Consider the following 22075-nt stretch of genomic DNA (forward strand, 5'->3'; position numbering starts at 1 on the left):
GTGTGTGTGTGTGTGTGTGTGTGTGTGTGTGGTCACATACCCTTGAGCTGGTGTTACAGACAGTTGTGAGCTTCTGAGAACTAAATTCTGGTCCTATGTGAAAGCATCAAGTGGTCTTAACCACTGACCCATCTCTCCAGTCCTGCAAAATGGATAATCTTATATGTCAACTTAACAGAATTTAGAATCACCTTGGTAACACATTGATTACGTATGTTCATGAGGTTATTTCCAGAAAGGATTAATAGAAGGTAAAGGATCTACCTGAAATGTAGCTGACCTTATCCCATGGGCTGATGCCCTGGGCTGAATGAATGAATGCCTGTCTGATGTCATGCACCCCTCCGTGATGGTCATGCACTCTGATGCTCTGGGACCATGAGACTCCAACTAAATGCTTTCTTTTTAAGTTGCTTTGGTCATGGTGTGTCTTGACAGCAATAGAAAACTAATGAACACACAGTGTGTCCAGCTGCTCCTGTTCCTGCTGACATGCCTTTCCCATCATAATGTTACCTTCAAGCTTAGAGATAAGCTTAACTCTTCCTTCCTTAGGTTCTTGTCATCGGGTATTCTGTCACAGCAACTATAATATATTCACTAATACATTTAGGGGCATCCTTTTTAACAATGCTAACTATAAATCACATATGATAACTAATACTAGAACAGACAAAGAAACATCCACACAGAAAAATGCTACATAGCAATAAAAGTGGACAGATGTTTATATGTCTGTGTATATAGAAAAAATAAGAATACGTGTAGCAGGTTTTACTCCTAATTTTCATAAATACATAACTGCAAGTATTTTTCAGGAAATATGTATATATGTGGTAAAATCTAAATAAAACCAGGGAAGAGTAAAATCATTAATATCAACATTAACAACTCAGGCAGAAAATTCCTCAAAGATTTCTGAAAATAATCTGCTTTTCAAACTGTGTATTCACAGGTTTTCATTTAAGTATTATCCTTTATATCCCTCGTGTGACTACAACTAACAATATTAGAAAATTAATTCTTTCAGTATGGTATGTATACAAGTCTCTAAGTCTGCTTCCCAGGTAAATATAGAGTTGAGATAAGTAGGCAAAAGACAAAAATACTAACACTTGCCTTAAAGGAAAGAATTAAAATCCTGGAAGAGGGAAACAGATGAAGTAAAAGAGCAACTAAGTAAAAACAATCCTATAAGAAAACAAAAAGTAACATGTCACCTAAACGGCTTAGTTATTATGTTCAACTATGGCAGAAAATAAAGAGCAGTGAATGGGACTGAGAGGTGGAGGCATGGAAGAGGGGAGCGTGGCCAATCCTCTCTCTGTCAGAACTTATTGCAGCAAAATGAACACCGGGTGCCCATGATGCTTGGTCAGAGTCCAGTATTGTTTGTGAAAACAACTGGATCTAAGGTGAGGGGACTTATCTTAGGAGGGAGATTAAGCTCCAGATAGTCTGAGATGGAGCATAAAGTACCAGCTATAGTACAATTAGCCACGGACTTTGCGCATGCCCTTCAGTTCCCAGCTCCTTGCCCTGTGATGGGGCCGTGCCACTGGTTCTGCTAGGAGGCAAGAGCGGAAACTTTTGTATTCCTTGTGCGGAGCCCTGAAGAGTCATGCTGCTCCTCGGTTTCCTTTGTTTGCCACATGTCCAGACATCGATGTCAGGGAGCAGTGAGGATGAGAATTGAGCCACCTTGGGGAGGAGGACATACGTCCTGAACAATCACCCTCTGAGGACTTCAGAGGAGCCTTACTCAATGTCCCGTTGTCTGGAACCGTCTGAGCTTCAGGGTTTGGGTCATAGATACATACTACTAAAGAGAATAAAATCCCTCTAAAGACATAAAACTAAGGTACCCTTCATAATGGAATGAATTAAGCAACCGGGTTTAGAAAATACTACATATTCTCTGAAAGCGTTCACTGATGCTAGTCTCAACAACGGGATAGAAAGAAATGTATAAGAACATAGTTTATGTTGTTATCCAGGAGATGAAGAAGGGGAAGAGGGGAGAAGGGGTGGAGGGCAGGGGAGAGTGACTGGGGAGGAGCATGACAGGGAGGAGGAAGAGGCAGGGGAGGATGACTGGGGAGGAGCATGACAGGGAGGAGGAAGAGGCAGGGGAGGATGACTGGGGAGGAGCATGACAGGGAGGAAGAAGAGGAAGGAAGAGAACATAGTAGCCTTACTTCACAGCTTTGCCACTGGTTTGGGAGATTTGGTCGGAGTTTCTGATCACAAACAACCTTCCTCATTTCTTCTACCGAAGGATCTGAAGGCACCATGTCATAGTAAGGCAACTGGTACTCCTCAACAACTCCTATAAGAAAGGTGAAAATACATTTTCCTACATATACAATCAGTAATGATGCATATTTCAAGCTAATAACACTGACTTCCGTCAGACACACACGATATCCTGGAAAAATAGAGCCTCACACTTGTTAAAATATCTCTGTAAAACAGATTTCACTTCAAATCACTCTGTTAAAAACTTATATAGAGTTATGATATTTATAATATAAAGTAAAATTTTATAAGATGTAAAATTAATATAGGTATCATATGTAAAACATAAAACACTGCATAAATAATGAACATAATTTTACAACAGTATAAAATAAAAGAAATATCATTGACAATAAAAGCATTGTGACTTTTTAATTTCATAAATTGTCACTATATAGTAAAAATGTAATCCTAATTTCCCTAATTGCAATATCTATAGCATAACATCAGTGCTCTGTAAATAGAGTATATTTACCTGTCAAAACAACTGTTTTGGTTTTAGAATATCCAGGTATCTGGTTCATCGGGTACATTACTACTGCCAAACCTGACAAAATGATCCACACATACACAGACACATAAGTGCTCACACACACATGCATACATGCACATAGGAAGTCCTAAACCAAGCTGCATCCTACCTGTGCCTCACTTACAAGGGAATATCTGTAAACTGCTTTAAACAGAATTTAACTTTTCTCCACTGATGCAGCAATTTCATTACTGCATTAGCAGGGTTCCCTTACTAATTCCTAAGCTCTGGGGAGCATTAGAGGGCAAGAGGTAGGCCACCACTCACTTCTCCACTCTATTTAATCTGGCGTTGCCGTTTACATCATGGGAGAAAGAGGAAGAAAAGCCTGGGAAACAGAAGGCTCACAGACCTACTGCCTTGGCAAGCCATTAGCTTCTCTGGGATAAGTGTAGGGATACCAACTGCCTCCAGACTCTAATCAGATAATTTTCAAGTGACTCAAAATAATCATATGGGCATCAGAATGATCAGAACTGTCACTCTCATCTAAGCAGAATTCAAAAGATAACCTCCACACACTCTCCACAGGAGGTTTCTTTTTTGCCTCTATAAAGAAATCACTGAATGGAACTCTCTTAACTATTCAGAAAGAGTTCAGTATGCTGAGGAGAAAATAAAGAAAATCACATCTTATACTCAGTGTCAAGGGAAGGGAAACAAAGGGTATTTCCAAAAACTTACCTCCAACTGAACACCTTCGAGCTATTTCCCAGTAAACCAGCCCCACTGAATAGATGTCAGCTCGCTTGAAGGACTCAAATATGCTCAGGTTCATTGTATCATCAAGCATTTCAGGAGCCATATACCTTCAAAAATGTGCACATTGAGCTTCGGTCCAGTGAAACACAACTTTAATACATTTTGTTACAAAACATAAATCAAGGTAACACATCAGTTTCAAAGGAACATCTCAGATACCATAATTAGGGTGGAATAAAAATAACACAGTTATTGACACAGCCATCATTTTTGAAGCATTTTAAACAAAGGTAAAGGTTTCACAATTTCACATTGTGGCAGGATCAACAGCAGCCCCGTACTTGGAAGGAGTAAATTGGGAAGGTCCAGGAGCAAAGCACTCAATAACAGAAATGAGGCTCAACACCTCAAGAATCTGTCATCATGGAAAGTTCCCTTCTGACAAGCTGGGGATTTCCCTCACCCCAGAGGGCTCGATTGCCAACACACGGCAGCATGGTATTCCACAAATATTTTATCAGGATGAAGAATTTTATTACATTCTATGGCCAAGGAAAGTATATCCTTGTTCGAACAAAGTTTAATGGAAAGAAGGCTTAGACGCACAGGACCTGATTGAGTCTATTTGGCACATACAGAGTTGAGCATTTTTCCAGACTATATAATCTTTAGGTTCTTTTCAAAATATTAGGCCCCCCGAAGGAAAGCAGCACCCAAGCCTTGCCTGAGTGTCCCCAATGCAGAAATAGTAAGATAGATGTCCTTATTAAGAGAAGAAGAGATGTCCATTAGGGCTGCTCATTCTGAAATTGCTTCCCTGGCATGACTCTGCCTACTTGGTAAGTCTACAGCAGACAGCAGATGACTTGTACTCATTGTCCTGAAATCTCAGTAGCCAGCTCTACCTCCTTAGAAATTCTCTATTCTCAAACACTTTCGTGTGTCCAGGAAAATAAGTTGATGGTTGTCATTCCAAGGTCAAGAACTCTGGAATTGTGAAAAAGTACCATGAATCCCGGAACCTAAGTAAAGGACAAGGAAGTAGACTAACTGAGGAGCCACCTGCTGGTCAAACAAGGAAACACATCAGACATGTAGTGACTGATGAGCCTGTCACAGCCACAGCTGGTGTGCTCCATTTACTTCCTGCTTCCCCCTAGTGCTATCATAATCTGTTCCTTGGAGGTGGAAATCGTATTCAAATGCATATTACTGCAAAATACTTTATTCTGTGAGACTGAGGGCAAGTCTGGCTATCGGTAAGATACAAATTGATACATAATATCTTTGTGTGTTAAGAGCACGGACTGTCACATAAATGGCTTTATTATATATCGTCCTTAACCTATCTATTCCAACAGACTGGTTTTGCATGGGTTCTTTAAAACCCGAGCCTGTACAGCAAGCCCTGAATTTCAGTTTACTGATGATACATAAGGATGCTAGAGTTCCGAGGTGGTTTCTTTTGATTTTTCCAAGAAAGACATCAAAAAGTGTGTCACATTGCCGCGGTATGCCAATTATCTCTTTGCCATGGCCATGCACTAGATTCTGCCCCCAAGTGGCTACTTCACCTGGGCAAAAAGTCAACCCTCTGTCTTTGTAACCCCACCTTGTGGTCACTGGTGTCTCCATATCTCCAGAAAGACTTCTTGCTTTTTTCAGCCTAACATTTTTTTTTTTTCACATTTGGACACACATCACAAGTGCTCAGGGTGTTTGATCACCATTTAAGCTTTAGTAAGCCACCAAGGAAAGTCATCTTACCTCTTGGTTCCCACTTTAGGATTCTGGGGTATGTCTATAGTGTTCATGATAGAATCGTGTTTCACAGCCAGCCCTAAGTCGGCTATGGCACAAGTGTCACATTTTTTGACTAAGATATTCTTTGACTTTATATCTCGGTGAGCGATAGCAGGCTTACCTATAAAGCATAAGAAATGGGTGTTAATTTTTTTCTCACTGAAGCAAGTCATTCAGAAGACTTAGCTCAGACGTCACCTCCTCAGACACATTGTCTCTGACTGCACACCCAAGTCCAGCAGATCTTTCCAAGCAGTCATCTCTTCAAACTCCAAGCTAAGTGAGGGCAGACTCTTAATTTATGCTCAAGCAGCTCCAATGTGAGGAGCACCAGGTGACCGTGGTGAACACTAATAACCAGACTGTTCAATAAAGGTACAGCTGCTGTTTTGAGTGATTACAATAGAGCAAATTTTTTTCTAACAAAACATTTACTCGAACTTTTACTCTCCTAGAATAGTAATTCCCAGATGAGAACAGAAGGGCCATGGGGGTCCTTAAAACCATTGTATAGCTACACCACCATTTCTTCACTTACTTCAACCAAAACCATATAGGGAGACAAATAGTATAAAGAGGAGCATGTATGAAATTTTAGACAATGAGCTAGACATTTAATGTATTTTCAAAAATGTAAAGCAAAAGCCACTAATTTTTACTACATTGCATTAAAAAGTTATAAAACATTTGTAAGTTGTTATCACATTAACATTTAATTGGCTAATTACAGTTTTTCAATTTCTCAATGAAAAGTTTTTGATATGGAAATTATTAATAAGTACAACCTACATTTACCAAAACCTTGCAGACTTCAATAATTTTTAAGGGTATAAAGGGGTCATGAACCTAGTGGAATGTTTAAACTAATGACTTGAATGTCACTTTCCAGTAGGTTCAGCGAATCCACAAGACAGGGCACATCTTTTGGCCTTCACTTATGATATTCATATATCCTTTTCTATCTTTATTGAGACAGTTCCAGCCTAGGATGGAACTCATTCTGTAGCCCTGGATGACCTCAAATTCACCAGCAATCCTTCTGGCCCAGCTTCCCACATCCGGCTTCTACTCATGATCACATTATCTTTACCAATTACATTTTAATCATCAAAAGCAAGCATTTATATCATCTGCAATAGATTTCTATATTTGCCTTGACCACCAAAACAAGAACTCCAGGTATGCAATCTATTGGCAAGGATGGAGCTACTGAGATGAAAACACAACAGGAATATCATGTGTGGTGCTGAGACTATAAGAAAGTTGCTTTCATCATGACAAAAAACCTCACTTTTGTGAAGGACTTCCACTGTTCCTCTGTATTTGGGGATGGTAACGAACTAAAGTAAAGTCAATACAAAGGCCAGCTTTCTCAAAGGCAATACAGACCTTGAGTACCCACGATCTCCATGTGCAGGTGAGCCAGGCCACTCGCTATTGAAAGCGCCAGCTTGACCATTCCAGCCACAGTCACTATGTTTCTGTTCAAATAGTCATATAAGGAGCCCTGCTCGTGATACTCTGACACAAGCCAAAGTTGCGTCCAAGTTCCATTATCTGTCAAGAGAACATCATTTGTCGTTGTAAATGTTGAGAAAGAAAAAGAGCACTTTTTCAACTCTTGTAGGTGTGGGTACCGTGGGAGCTTCCACTGAAACAGGAAGTTGTGTAAGGTAGTCCCAACAAATGAGTGATCCTTCCCCTGTATGCGTTCATCGGTAGTTGCTGGTGACAGTTACTGCAGTGCAAGGCAACCTTCTGAGAGAGCCACTGTGGGAGAAACTTCCAAGAGGCAACTTTGGCCTCAGTATGGCCTTGCCCATTACTATTAAGCTTTAAAGAAAGATTACAGCAATAAATCCAAAGAAATTTACACCATAATTACTACCATAGGAGTGCTGACATTCTAACAATGTCCGAGAAATTTGCCTCTAAAAATAAGAAGTTATGTATTCCAAACAAATGTATAAAGAGCCAAGATGTTGCTGGAGATTCTCAGACAGCGCGCCCATTTAAACAAAAACTAACCTGTCATTTTTTTTTAAAGACTGTTTTAAGCAGACTAGAAGTTAGTTTAGGGTTCCAGCAGTTAGATGTGGCTCTCTAAACAGTGTCTGTGACAGTTTGGGTGACACCCTGACCAGTCCCGAGATTCCCGTGAAGTTTGCTTAGGGGCTACCCTGCCGGGTGCTACATGCTCAGGAGCTGGAGGTTATCCAAAGATCTCATTTCCACAACCAGGCAGTGAGAAATCTTCATGACTTACAAAATCCAATGTACTCTAAGGCTCACTAACAACCACCATATGTTAAACCCACCCTCAGACTCCCCACTGACACCCATTCCTAGGCACCGTCTCTCACGACAAGGGTTTTGTCCTACCATGGGCTATAAGTTAAAAGTGTTACTGCTTCACAAAATAAATAATTTGAGAAAGTGATATTAGAGACCATGTGGGATCTGTACAGACTGACTGACAAGTAAAGATATGCCTAAGACTATCCAGTTGCGTGCAAGGAAACAAGAATGGCCTCTTTAGGGCACTGGTATTAAACTAGTTCATCAAGATGAGCTGTGGGGCTGGTTCCTGCTGCACTAATGTCACTGCTGGGTAACCTGACCAGGAAATAACTCAGCTCAACATTAGCAGGGTTTTGGAAAGTGGGTCCTTAGCTGTGTAACAAAATGCCTAGTTTTCAAAACTCTGGGATATAGTGTTAAGGTATATGTCCTTAAGAAGTTGGAAAGAAGGACTGGAGAGATGGCTCAGCAGTTAAGGACATTACTCTTCCACAGGATCCAGGTTCAATTCCTAGCATCCACATGGTGGCTCACAGTAAATTGTAGCTCCAGATCCAGAAGGTCCAGTGTCCTCTTCTGGTCTCACTGTGCACAGACACGCATGCAAACAAACTACCCAAACACTTGAAATTATATAATAATAAAAAAATAATAATAAAAATAAAAATAAAAATAGATAGATAGAACTCATGAAGAACTAACTTTCTGTCTTATCCCAGCTCTCCTTTACTCTCTCAACAAATCCCCACTAGAAAACTAAATTATAATCAAAATATGCAAAACTGCTAAAGATATCTTTTTCCATCTAATTAATAAGAAATATTAAAATTATTAATATTTCCATTCTTAATGTTAACAGTAATATTATTATAATATATTACATATTGTATTTTATATATTTAATCAAATATTACATATAATACATAACATATAACATAATATATAATATACTTATATTGTTATTACTATTAATATTAATAATGAGTATAAAATATTATCATGTTTCTATTAGACAAAAGTGAAGAGTTTATTTTAATTTTTCAGAAAATAGTAAATGTGTAAAATTCACACATAATTTAGTTTAAACACTCTCACTTTTTTTATGAGAATGTAACTGTGGCTGCATCAAAGTTCTTCATTGTATTAAAATTATTAAAGTTCCAGTTTGAAACCTGACCGAATTGAGTTTCCTCACTTCTTTCTGCATTTCGTCTTTTTGTACAGTAAAATGAGGCAGTTTTGTAGGAAGTGGAAAGCCACAGAGCCACCAACTCCATCCTCCCCTCACTACCCCAACATGTGTACAATATTTTGAGAGTACTGGCTTTAAATATCAGATAGGTGATTATCTGTTTTGCTCCGGGATACTAAAACAACTAACAATTATTATCTGACAGTGTTAAACTTAAATTCTGAGGCATGGTCAAACTAACCGTGATAGCAAACCCCACTAACAATCCCTTAACTCATTCTCACACTGTCTAGGGATACAAGTGCTAAGATCTGGACACCCGTAGGAATAGCCTGTGATGTAGTCGATAAACCCAGCTGATAAACAACAGCCATTCAAACTTCCAGTAACTTCCCACTGGCCAGCACACTTGAATGCCCTCCCTCCACATTCCAAAATGCTCTAGATCTTTTCGTGACCCAGGGTGACTAAGGACAACTAGACTACTAAAGACCGGACAACTAGACTAGTAGATTTTCCTAGGATCGGTTCCAGTGGAGCAAGGCTGGTTCCTGCCCAATACAAGTTATCAAATATGCAAATATCTGCCTTGCTACGTCATCATGACTCTACACCAATCATTTGTTACCGCACTTCTCTGTTTATGTACATTTGCATGTGGGAAAGAAAAGAGGATTTTCCTAATAAGATAGCTTTGTATGTGTTTTCCCGAGACACTGGTGATGATGCTCCCAGGCAAGCGACCCTGGCGAGCCGGACCTTACCTTTGTTGTCAGCAGCGATGAAACCGAGGATGTTCTCGTGTCTCAGCATCACCGTCTGATAAATTTCCGCCTCACGGAACCAAGATCTCTCATCTCTGGAGGAGAATATTTTCACAGCCACATCTTCTCCACACCATCTTCCGTGCCACACTTCTCCAAACCGACCTTTTCCTACGATTTCTTGAAGTACAATTGTCCTTGCGATTGTTCTTTGAACCAAGAGAGGCAGTCCTAGTCAAAGAAAGGGCAGCCTGATCAAACAAAAGTCACAATGCCAATGACGGTCGGTGTGACACGGAAAGCAAACGCCTAGGCACTTTAGCAAGTATGTCAAATTTGAAGAAATAAGCATCGTTACAACAAACTGTAATGCCAATAACCTCTAAAATGTCCTAAATTAAGCTGGGGAGTGGTAGCGCATGCCTTTAATCCCAGCACTCGGGAGGGAGAGGCAGGTGGATTTCTGAGTCCAAGGCCAGCCTGGTCTACAGAGTGAGTTCCAGGACAGCTAGGGCTACACAGAGAAACCCTGTCTCAAAAAAAAAGAAAAAAAAGAAAAGAAAAGAAAAAAAATGAAAAAATGAAAAAAGTACTAAATTATTAATTTCTTTTCTCTTATACACAAACAAAACTTTTTAAACACAGCATACTGCTGCAGATTTCTGATTTCGAAGAATTGTGGCAAATCCTGCTAAATTTCTCACAAAGCCAGTCTGACTCAAAGGAAACCATGCACGACTAACACTTGAAATGCATGGCTCCAGTACTACTGAAAAAAGGAAAACATTCCTCATATTTTTTTTTTCAAAACAAAATTAAAATGTGCATGTAAGTAATCAAATTCAATGACACAGTAAGATAGGAATTCTACATGAAGAATATGTTTCTGAAAAATAAATGCAAAGAAAACACATTCTTTATATATGTATAACGCTCATCAATTTTTGTTGTGGTTGTTTTGAGACAGGTCTTAATATGTATCCCTGGGTGATCTGGAAGTCACAGTGCAGAGCAAACTGGCTTCAAACTCCCAGAGCCCTGCCTGCCTCTGCCTCTCAAGTGCTAGGACTAACAGTACATTATACCATGTCCGGACCGGTTGTATTTTTAAAGCAATAGCTCTACTTCTAAAATTCTTTTTTATAGAATTAATGAAAAATGCAGAGAATCTATGAACATTATAGAACACATTGCTGTTTATAATAAGGAAAAAGGAGACCTTTGAAATGTGAAATGTGGTGAAGGTGTGCTAGCACAGATGCATCATCTAGTCACTACAAGCGGGATACTCATCTTCTGTGAGCTTTAGCACTGTTCTCCAGGAGATGAGACAATGTAAGAGTTGAGATGGAGACTGGGCAGCTAGCACTGTACCTGGCGTAATGCATGATAAATAACAGCTACCCTCTTAATATTACAGCAAGCTCAGAATGGCTCCTGTAAGATGAACACTGGTAGTACTGCTGGTAAAGGTATACCGATGGCACCGGAGCCTGCTTGGCTACACTCTTAACTGGAAGCAGGGTAGTAAATTTTATCTCTATGAGTTTGTAGCTTTTCAGATAGAGAAGAAACTGAAGCACATGACGGAATCGGAGTGAATTATAATATTCTTTCTTCTCACTTGCTGCATTTTCAATATAAGGTCCGTGAGGTTTTTATCATTCTTATAATTGTATTGCAGATAGGCTAAGGCATACGCGTATTGTAGAAAATCAGCTTGGTAATTGTCATTGTCCTCAGGTGGCTGGACAAAACAATGCCCGTGTGGCTCCTCCGGGCATTGTCCCCTGCTCCAAGAATGAGCGAGTATTTACACAGATGTTCTCATCTCCAATAGAACCACCCACGACGGTGAAGAGGCACAGACTATAAATTCACTGGTATGAGCCTCAACAATTAGTCACCAAGCCCCACAGTCCAAAAGTTCTTTGGGGACCATCTGGTTCAGCCTCATCCTCTATCGATGAGAAAATTGGAGCCTGACAGTAATCAGACCTAAAGAGAGTCTGCTGCTGCCGGAGGCTGGCCTAGAATGCTTTGTCCCCCCCCCAGAGGAGACAGACCTGAGCTCTTCTCTGTGGAAAGGAAGACATGCAACGATAAATAGCCAGGGTTATCTTTGTAGGCTTCACTCAATGTGTTTGGCACAACGTGATACTAACAATTAACCCCTCTCTGCATCATCACTGACAAAGAAAGAAAGGAACCAGTAAAGTTTTCACACTGCAGTTGATGCAACAGCCAATCGGTGGACAAAGAGGAATGTGTAAGGGGTCAGTGGGGTGAGCAGGGTGAGGCAGAAAATGAGAGCTGCTTCACAAAGCAAATCACAAAATGAATGCTCTATACCTCCAGGCTGCATTTGAACAGAAACTTTGTCTCTTGCTATGAGTTCATTTAAATCTTTTCACCAGGGATTATAGAAAGCTGATGTCTGGCTTGTGTCACCGTCTGTCAGAATGCTATACAGTAAAACAAAGACGCAGGTTCCCCACTTCCCTAAAAAGCCGCCTGAGACAAAGCTCACTCTCAAGCAGAGTCCAATAAAACATCGTTTGTTTTCACTTTGTAGGCTCTCCGTCTCTTTGAAATTTGTCCCTGACCTGGTCATGGATAAGCTTCGTAATCAGGGTTTTTCAATATCTGACAAAGCTGCCTCTTATCCAAGGTCAGCAACCAATTGAGAAAGGCAGAGACGAAACAGGTTGGTCTAGTCTCCTCCCCACAGGCAAGCTATTGTGGCAGAAGCATTGCTGACGGTAAACCTGTTCTATGATGATCAAAGGCATGGGCTTTTAGCTAGGGGTCACTGCCAAACAGCTGTGGCTATACAATATGCCTAAAGCTTGTTCAAATCTGTCTTTAAGGAAATTTATCCATAAGTGGAGCCTAGTGATGCCAATCTACAGACTGAAGTTAGGGACAATTTGTCCCCACCCTGTGCCACACACACATAAGGTAGGTAGGTAGGTAGGTAGGTAGGTAGGTAGGTAGATAGATAGATAGATAGATAGATAGATAGATAGATAGATAGATAGACAGACAGACATATGATAGATAGATAGATAGATAGATAGATAGATAGATAGATAGATAGATAGACAGACATATGATAGATAGATAGATAGATAGATAGACATATGGTAGATAGATAGATAGATAGATAGATAGATAGATAGATAGACATTAGATAGATAGATAGATAGATAGATAGATAGATAGATAGATAGATAGACAGATGATAGACAGATGATAGATAGACATATGATAGATAGACAGACAGACAGACAGACAGACAGACAGACAGACAGACAGACAGACAGATGATAGACAGACAGATGATAGACAGATGATAGATAGATAGATAGATAGATAGATAGATAGATAGATAGATAGATAGATAGATAGATAGATAGATAGATAGATATGCAGCAGTTCAGAGTAAGAACATTTGCCCAGCATGTGATGTGTGAGGCACTGGGTTCAATCTTCACTGCAGAAAAGCAAGAAGAAATGATCCAGGCTTGGGCATGTTTTCTTCTTCCTTTCATAGAATGTCTTAGAATGATCTCAAAGGGAACAGTTCAGAAGCCAACAAATTCATATCCATGCCTGAAACACGCTTTTAGAAAACATTCAAAAGCGTGATTTTTTTTTATTTTTATTGTTATGTGCATAATACATACAAATATATAAATATAGCCTGATGAGTTCATTTGGTGTGTCTGAACTTAGGGTCCCCATGAGATTTGGTGGCTTCATGAAATTTTTGCCCTTCCACATTAACATGTCTATTGGTATTTTCTGTGTTCTGGCCTTGTCCAGGCAACCAAGTAGTTGAGGTCTCACAGGTGAGATTTCTCTGCCGATTCCTGGAAGCACAATCTCACAGGAGACCTCCTGCTTCTCTGGCTCTTAAAATCTTTCTGCTCCATCTTCTGGAACGTTCCCTGAGCCTTGGCTGTAGGAGTTGTGTTGTAGGTGTATGCTCTGATACTGGGTACCCCATGATCAGTTGTTCTGTGAAATTTGAATAGTTGTGGCTTTCTGTAATGGTCTCCATCAGCTGAAGAAAAAAATAACCTTCCTACACTAATGTGCACTAATCTGGGTCTGTGCCACTTGTAGAAATTTTGTATTTTGTGTTCAGGTCATGACTCTTTCCTATAAAAAAAAATTGATTGCATTTATTTATTTGTGTGGAGGGGCACTATAAGGAGTATATGTTCAAAGAACAACCAGTGAGGATCGGCTCTCGCCTACCATGTGACTCCTTGTAAATGAACTCAAGTCTTCAGGCTTGGCAGCAAGCACCAATAGCCAGTGCGCCATCTTGACAGCTCATCGCTCCTTTCTTAAATGACACATCTACTCCTTGGCTTCTTAACTTGTATCATTTAATTTGGAGAAGAAATCCTTGGGGTCAGACTCAACACACTTAAAGAGTAGAAAAATAAACAAACACCATGACCAAAAGCAAACTTGCAGGTAGAAAGGGTGCATTTATTTGGCTTATACTTCCAGATTACAGCCTATTTTGAAGGAAGTCAGGGTAAAACCTGGAGGCAGGAACTGTGAAGAAACATTGCTTGCTGGATGACTCCCTGGCCTATTCTTAGTTAGCTTTCTTATATGGTCCAAGAACATCTGCCCAGGGATGGTACTACCTACAGTGGGCTGGGCCTTCTTACATCAATTAGCAATCAAGACAATTTCATCATAGAAAGGTCCACAGACCAAACTGACCCAGGTGACTTCAACTGAGGCTTCTCCTTTCAGATAGCCCTAGGCTCTGTCAAGTTGACAATAAAAACTAACCAGGGCACCACCTAACATCATCAAATGACCTAAGTTGGTTTTGTGGAAATGAAGCAGAGCATTGTTTAGTCCTTTGAATGTTATAAAGAAATGTGCTTGCCTGGTAGGTAGTGGTGACTCTTTCTTTTAATCCCAGCACTCAGGAGGCAGGAAGATCTCTGAGTTCAAAACCACTCTTATCTATTGAATTAGTTCCTGGAAAACCAGGGCTACACAGAGAAAGGGGGAAAAAACACAGAAAAAGAAAAGAAGATATATGTTTCTAGCAATTAAGCATAAATCAGACTTCTTCGTGCTTGAATGTTGCCAGTACTCAAAAACTTGGGGTCGAGTAGATCTCAGCGTGTACTGTCTAAAGAAGCAGAGTTTGAGTATTGAAGAATATTGCTTTTAAGATAAAAAGGTAAGCCTTATATATGATGACATAATTTGGATTCCAGCTTCATATGCTTTGTAATTGCAGAACTTGGTTTTCTCTCTTGAAAGTATCTCACTTGACGATACAGTGATGGCCTGGACCGTTAGACTCTTCAGGTCAGTAAAAGGATGTTCCTTTCTGATGCATCCAGAGCACTTCCTGTTAAATATGTGTGCCTGAATGAATGTGATGTGTTTTCCCTCTTGCCTCTATAACAGTGTCTGCCTGGCTGCTGCTCACACCCACCAGTGAGAGAGGCCCTCGAAGCTGTGTGCTTGGTTTGGTTTGGTTTGGTTTGGGTTGGTTTGGTTTGGTTTGGTGTGGTGTGGTGTGGTGTGGTGTGGTTTGGTTTGGTTTGGTTTGGTTTGGTTTCCTTTCATTTTTTTTCAAGGCAAGGATTTGCCATGGAGCCCAGGCTGGTCCCTAACTCAGGAGCCTCTTGCTACAGCCTCCCAAGTACTAATATTACAGACAGGTATCACTGTCCCTGGCTGGAATTAAAACACTAATGATCTTTCTAAAGCAAAGAGAGTTGTAAGGGCATATGAAGTGGCTCTTCTGGGTATACTCTTGGTCATATTTCTACAAAGCCAAGGTCTAGGGACTTCTAGAACTTCAGATGGGAAGAAAGGAACCCCTATAACTTCAGGGAAATCCTGCATTGTTCCTATATTCCCTGGTGTTTTGACCTATTAATGAAGGCTCTTTTACTCCGTGATGCAGTCTGGACCTCAGAATTTCTTCATTGGAGGTCTGAATTCATTAAAGAAGAAAACACAATAGTGAACGAATAATCTTGAGCTGCAGAGCCAGCCAGGGATGCCACAAGCTTCAGTCAGGCTCCTATTTCTGGGCTTCCAGAACATATTGATTTAATTCCAGGGCAGCTCCTGCTAGCTTCAGAAAGCATATCCCCACTGGACACCTACAGGTCCACAAGACCTCCTGGGGTCACAAACAAATGTCCACAGGAAAACTGATTTGTTAACTAATTTCCCCACAATTCAAGGACTTAAACCGAACACCCCTAACTGCCCTGTTTCCATTAAACAGCCCAAAAGTGTGGCAGTGATGGCTCTGACAATAAAGGAAAGAGGTGAGGGACAAAAGGAAAGCTACAACAAATAAACAAGGAACTAAACTCAGGGTGTAAAAGCAAAATAAACAAAAAAACAAACAAACAAATAAAAAACAATATGTCCCAAGAGTTTTAAGACAGCAGCAGGAATCTACTAAGAATTCTACAGCAGGATATTAATGACATAAAAATATGTTATAAACTAAAGCAAAGAGATAATACAATGATAGGTTCAATGACTTTCACGATGATATATCCATTCATTTTTATAAGAATTGGTTATTCACTTGTTTAACTCTGGGTTCAAATATATGTAGAAAAGGCCATATGGAATCTGCATTTAAAAAATAAATATTCCAGGGACTTAAAAAAGAAAAAAACCCAAACCCAAAGAAGCTGCAGTGGACATCTAAGAAGACATCAGGACAGTTTTCTTCTTCATCTAACACCGCTCCTTTTTTAAAGTGGGATTTTTTTTTTCTTACAATTATATTTTGATCATGTTTTCCCCTCCCCACCTCCTCCCCACTCAACTCCATGTCCTTCCCCTCCTCCCCCCATCTCTATCTCTCTATGCTTGAGATGTGTGTGTTCTCTCTCTCTCTCTCTCTCTCTCTCTCTCTCTCTCTCTCTCTCTCTCTCTCTCTCTCTCTCTCTCTCTCTCCTCACAAACATAGACACAAGAAAAGCAGAAGGTAAAATAGAATGTAGTAAGGAGATAAAGAAGAAATTAAAGGTCTTTTGAAAAACTATACAGAAACTGACTACTGTAATCCTATCCATGACTGCGTTTATTCTGTCCCTCACTGAGCACTTTAGTTGATGAGTTCACATGGGACACTTTTATCAAAAGCACTGTTCATTTATTTTTAAACAAACATTTATTTGGACTGCAAACATGCACGTACCAGAGCCTGAGCCGGAGACAGTGGCATCGTAGATTAGATCCTTGAGTGTTTTTCCAGCACTCACAAGGCTGTACTCTGCTAGCGGTTCCTCCACATTGTGTCTCTTGCTCTTCCTGTATGTGCACTGGCGGTCCTGGCACGCCCATATCGTTAGCATGGCGGCTATGGACAGGAGGCAAACCGGCACAGTGATGACAACTGTCAGCTCTGTGGGACCCAGTCGAGGGGCATTTGGCGATGCTGCAGTTTAAAAAGAAAGATGAAAGAAACCATAAATCAACTCTTATTCTGTCTATATATTGTTAGAATTTGTTTACAGTGATTATTGGAGAGTTTTGTAGTAACTCTAAAACCAAAGATTATTTTATTTTATTTTTGAGACAGGGTCTCATGTAGCCCAGGTTAGCCCAAAACTATGCAGCCAACGATGGCCTTGAACTCTTAATTAATCTCCCTGCCTCCATCTCACCAGCACTGGGATTATAGGCATGTGCCACAAGGTATAATCATATATGCGTATGAAAATATCTCAACAAAATCCATTAATTACTTTATATGAAAGTTGAAAACAATGGTTTAAAAGTACTAACATTGAAAATTGTTTCGGATATCCGAGTACTGTCACCAATATGATATTGGTGACTACAGTAGACTATACAGCCGCTAAAGTGTGGATTTAAATTCATTGACAAAGGCCACAATACAAGCAAAGATAAGAACAAGGTGTGAGCCGGCTGCTGCTCTGACAATGGCCGTGGGAGCCAGAGGTAAGGATATGGAAGCAAAGGCTAGGAAAATTTGAAAAATCCTCCATAATACTTTATGCTTTTATTTTTATCGTTTTCTCCTTGATATTCAACAGTCTCGTCCTTAGAGCAAACCCATCCATCCATTCACTCATTTCACAAATAATCCTGGCGCTCTTGGAATACGGCGCTATTAGTCTGGGTACTGGAAATCAAGGAATGAAGAGGCCAGGCCTTACTCTCTGAGCATGCATGCTCTCATAAACACAGACAGCTAAGCAGACGGCTGCGTAGTAGCAAGAACAGGAGATGAGAGGCGTGCTCCGAGGATGAATCAGCAGGCAGAATATCATGAGAGTGAAATGTCACCTTAGATTGAGTGGACCTCAAAAGGCCCTCTGAGGAAGTGTCCTGGAGACGATGACACAGAGAAAGAAGGAATGGCAGGCAGAGTTGCTTGGTGCCAGCATGGGAGAGACAGGGAGCCGGTGCAAGAGACTCATTTATTTCCATTGCTACTTCATAACTACAATTTTGCTACTGCTATGAATCAATGTAAGTGTCTGTACTTTCTGATAGTCTTAGACATGACTGTGAAAAGGTCATTTGGCCCCCTTGGGGGTCACAACCCCCAAGGTATTATACACATAAGGGACTATTTGGTCAGTTTGAAAACATGTCCTAGAGGGCAGGAAATTGGGGGGGGGGGGCAGGAGGAAATGGGATCAGGGAATTGAAGGGAAACCTTGTGCCATGTGTTGAAGGCTAATCACACAGAGGAGGATGTGAGGTTTGGGGATATGTTTGAAGTTTTATTCTGAGTGGCCACTGTGTCAACAGACGCTGGAGCCGGAAGAATGAAAACGGAGTACAGTCAGAAGCCCGGGTCAATAAGCCTGGTAGAAAGTGATGGTTTCAGCTAACAACCCCACCAAAAAGTACTTTCAGGAAGCTGGGCCCAGAGCAACATACTTACAATCCCAGGGACAGTAGGATTGAAAACTCAAGGCCACCTTTGACTATGTAATTTAATCTTCTCAAAATATAAATAAATAAATAAATAAATAAATAAATAAATAAATAAATAAATAAATAAATGAGAAAAACTTGTAGAGATTTTAAAAGACTTTTTTCCCAGTTTCCACTCACTTCCTGGACACCCGCGATGCTTCAATTCCTGGCTAAGATCACCAGTTTCCCGTTAGAAGTCATTTTGCCTGTTCATCTATTATCTGACTTTCTCTGTGGACCATGAGCTTTGTAACAGGAGGAAACTGCCTGTGATATTCCTAGCTGAATCCCCAGTGTTTACAACAGTGCCCGACTCACAGCGGATCACCAGTAAAGAGTTCTTAACTGTTGGGTCACTGAAAAATCGACTAGTTTTATTCCTGATAAGTAAGAGATCTCTCTTTTAGAAATGTTGATGTGATCGCTGAGATCAAATAATACAAAGACATCATTAGGAGAAGGGGAGATAGCTTACTGTGGGTCGAAAGCCCTCCAGGGGTCCAATGACCCTTTCACAGAGGTCACTTAAGAGCATCTGAAAGCACAGATATTTACATTACAGCAAAATTACAGTTATGAAGTAGCAACAGAATAATTTTATGGTTGCGGTTCATCACAACTCTATTAAAGGGTTTCAGCATTAGAAAGGTTGAGAACCACTGGCTCAGTGGGGCAAGCACTCACTTCACCAGTGTAAGGACCAGAGTTCAGATCTCCAGAATCCATGCAGAGGCCAAGAGGGCATGGAGACCTGTCTGTAATCCTAGTATCAAGAGACGGAGATGGGATCCTCTGAGCAGGCTGCCTAACTAGACTAGCCAAATAGCCAAGGTCTGAATTCCGAGAGACACGCTACCTCAATGCATAAGGCAGAGATCAATCACAGAGGACACACGATACCAACCTTTGGCTTTATAAACACACACACACACACACACACACACACACACACGGAAAAAAAGATATATTTGTAGCCATTCTTTTAATGGAACATTAATCCTGCACTTCAGATTTTTCTTTTAAATTTACCAAAGCAGTGATGAATGCAAAGTTCATGAAAACAGACACTTTCTGTATTTAATTCCCCCCTTTAAGTTGGTCTGTTGCTTGCCTCCTTTTGGTTCACTGAAGATTGCCTCTGCACCAGTCTAATTTTATAGTCATGTCTTATCCCCGGTGCTTCTGATTTCTGCTGTTCCGGCTTAGTTTTAAACTTTTATTTATGTTTACTTATGTACTTGTACCATATGCAAGCAGGTGCCTGTGGAGGCCAGAAAAGGATGTAGGAACTGGAACTGGAGGTACAGACAGTTGTGAACCAATGCAGGTCCTTCGCAAAAACATTACACGCTCCTCCTACCCACTGATGGAGCCATCTCTCCATCCCAGGATTTTTGTTTTTAAAACGCCTTGAGATGTGTTTGTCAGACTGTCACAACAGAATTTAGGAGATTTGAGTTCTCAAACATCTCAAACTCCTGGAGAAAGGTGAATCCTGCTTGGTTGTGGGTTACCTCCTTTGCATCCTGAACCTGAGGATGACCACACCCTCCCTCCATACACAAGGCTCACTTCAGCCTGGCTAGGAAAGGCTTAGAGACATCCCACTGAGGGCACAGCCTGTATAGAGAGTTCAAATAAACAACGGACAATGAACTTCGTGAATCGGGCTATCCTTATGTTGTCAAAGGTGTATAATACGTGCATTACTGATGCTTGCATTTCACTCAGGATACGGCAAAAAATATGCGTGAAACCTTTGAGAACCATTAGGTTTGACAGAAAAGACATCAACTTCCTCCCTGCTGTGCTCCTAGGTGTGTCACCACAGACCCACCAGCTGCCTGTCAGCTGTCACCAGGTAAAGGGCTCTGGGGCTCAGTCCATCCTCTTGTGCTTCCACAGTACACATGAACTGCCCACCACATATCTGTGTGTCTCGGGACTCCTCTGGGATCATTAGCTGCTGTGCAGAAGGATGGGGAGAGCTTAGCCTGGAGTATTCTTCAAGGGGTTCTAAACAGTGTTCCCTGACAACTAGGTTTCAGAAACCCTTATCCAAGTCCTTGTGACTTTTGAAGCTTGCTATTGTCAAAGAACATAACTGCCTATTCTACAATGATCATTCTAGTTTTTTGTATCTTCACAGAGGATCGTAGGTGTTCAAAAAAAAGCCACTGAGTGCATTCATCTTCTGAATTAAGTTTTTTTTTTTTTTTTTTTTTTTTTTAATGCCCGTTTCCACGTGATAACATCTTTTACCTTCAGCTCTGTCTTCAGAGCCATTCATATAGCTACATTTAATTTTGATATCTCCTGTTAGGAGCCACCAACATAAACATTAGCCTTTAAAAGCTATTGATTGTCTCCATTTGGGTAAAGCTCTATTAAGCAGAGCTCAGCTCATCACTATGGCAACTAATAGAGACAAAAGGTCAGCAAACGTGAGATTGGTCACCTGCCAGGGCACCAGCAACTGCTCTCAGAGATGTTTACTGTGGATGGCCAATGTTTCTCCCTTTGTGAACAGATCTACTGATAGGAGGTAGTAAGGGACAAGAAAAGATTACTCAGCTAGAAACAGGCTAGCAACGCCGCCCAGAAAGGACTCCTTAAACACTGAGCAGTTCTAAAAGCAAAGGTTTGTAAGCCCTTGCCTTACACTAAATGTTCCCTGTAATCCTAATGGGAAAAAAACACACACGCACACACAAGTGTATACCTACAGCCAATGAGTTGGGATAGAAGACCATGGTAGAAGATAGCTTTGATACAAACACTACTTTTGGAACAATAATGAATTCACAGGAGAACTTATTATTTGACAGTTGCTAGTGAAGATGGTACTTTGGTGCCTGGGGGAGGGGGGAGGAGGTACACTGACTATGAAGGCACAAGTGACATCTGGGGAACACTGCAAAGCACTAAGACAAAGCACTGACTTCCTCGGCCAATCAAATGAAAGAGAATGGAAATGCAAAAGTACTGGCCCAGGTGTGTGAAAAACCAGCTCTGAGCATCTCTCCAGAGCTCTGAAATCCCTTGAACTGGGAAGACAAATACAAGTCTCTTGTGGTATTTATGGGGAGTAATTTAAAATTCACACTCAAGTCCCTTATATAAAGTGGAATAGGATTTTTACATAACCCACACACCACTCACTCCTCCACGCGCTTCAATTTGTCTCTAGATTACTTCTAAAAACTAATACAATGTAAATGCTATGTCATGGTCACATTGTGTAAAGAATAATACGAAAGAAAATGTCTGCGGAGATGTGTTTAAACACATTTTCCCCTAGATACTTTCAGTGAGCAGTTGACTGAATCTGTGGAGGCAGAATTCATAGATATGGAGGGCTAGAGGGATTAATAAGGTAGAGAAAGGGAAAAGGGAGGAGCAAACAGAAGAAGGGAGGAAGGGAGCTTGTGAAGAAGGGAGGAAGGGAGAAAAGAAGGGAGGGAGGAAGGGAGGGAGGGAGGGAGGAGAGAGGGAGGGAGG

The 22075-nt window shown here is 40.7% G+C and overlaps 1 protein-coding gene across 1 annotated transcript in view; it reads right to left on the reverse strand.

Annotated features, from left to right (window-relative positions):
* The window catches only part of Acvr1c (activin A receptor type 1C), a 78489-nt gene that overhangs the window by 8413 nt on the left and 48001 nt on the right, over nucleotides 1-22075 (reverse strand). The window contains exons 3-8 of the mRNA XM_021193346.2: nucleotides 16818-17057; nucleotides 9593-9823; nucleotides 6725-6892; nucleotides 5300-5456; nucleotides 3515-3639; nucleotides 2199-2329 (exon numbers count right to left, since the gene is read on the reverse strand). Coding sequence (XP_021049005.1) covers nucleotides 2199-2329; nucleotides 3515-3639; nucleotides 5300-5456; nucleotides 6725-6892; nucleotides 9593-9823; nucleotides 16818-17057 — 1052 coding nt within the window. The remainder of the gene's footprint in view (nucleotides 1-2198; nucleotides 2330-3514; nucleotides 3640-5299; nucleotides 5457-6724; nucleotides 6893-9592; nucleotides 9824-16817; nucleotides 17058-22075) is intronic.

Source organism: Mus pahari, chromosome 3 (assembly GCF_900095145.1).
Source record: "Mus pahari chromosome 3, PAHARI_EIJ_v1.1, whole genome shotgun sequence".
NCBI lineage: Eukaryota > Metazoa > Chordata > Mammalia > Rodentia > Muridae > Mus > Mus pahari.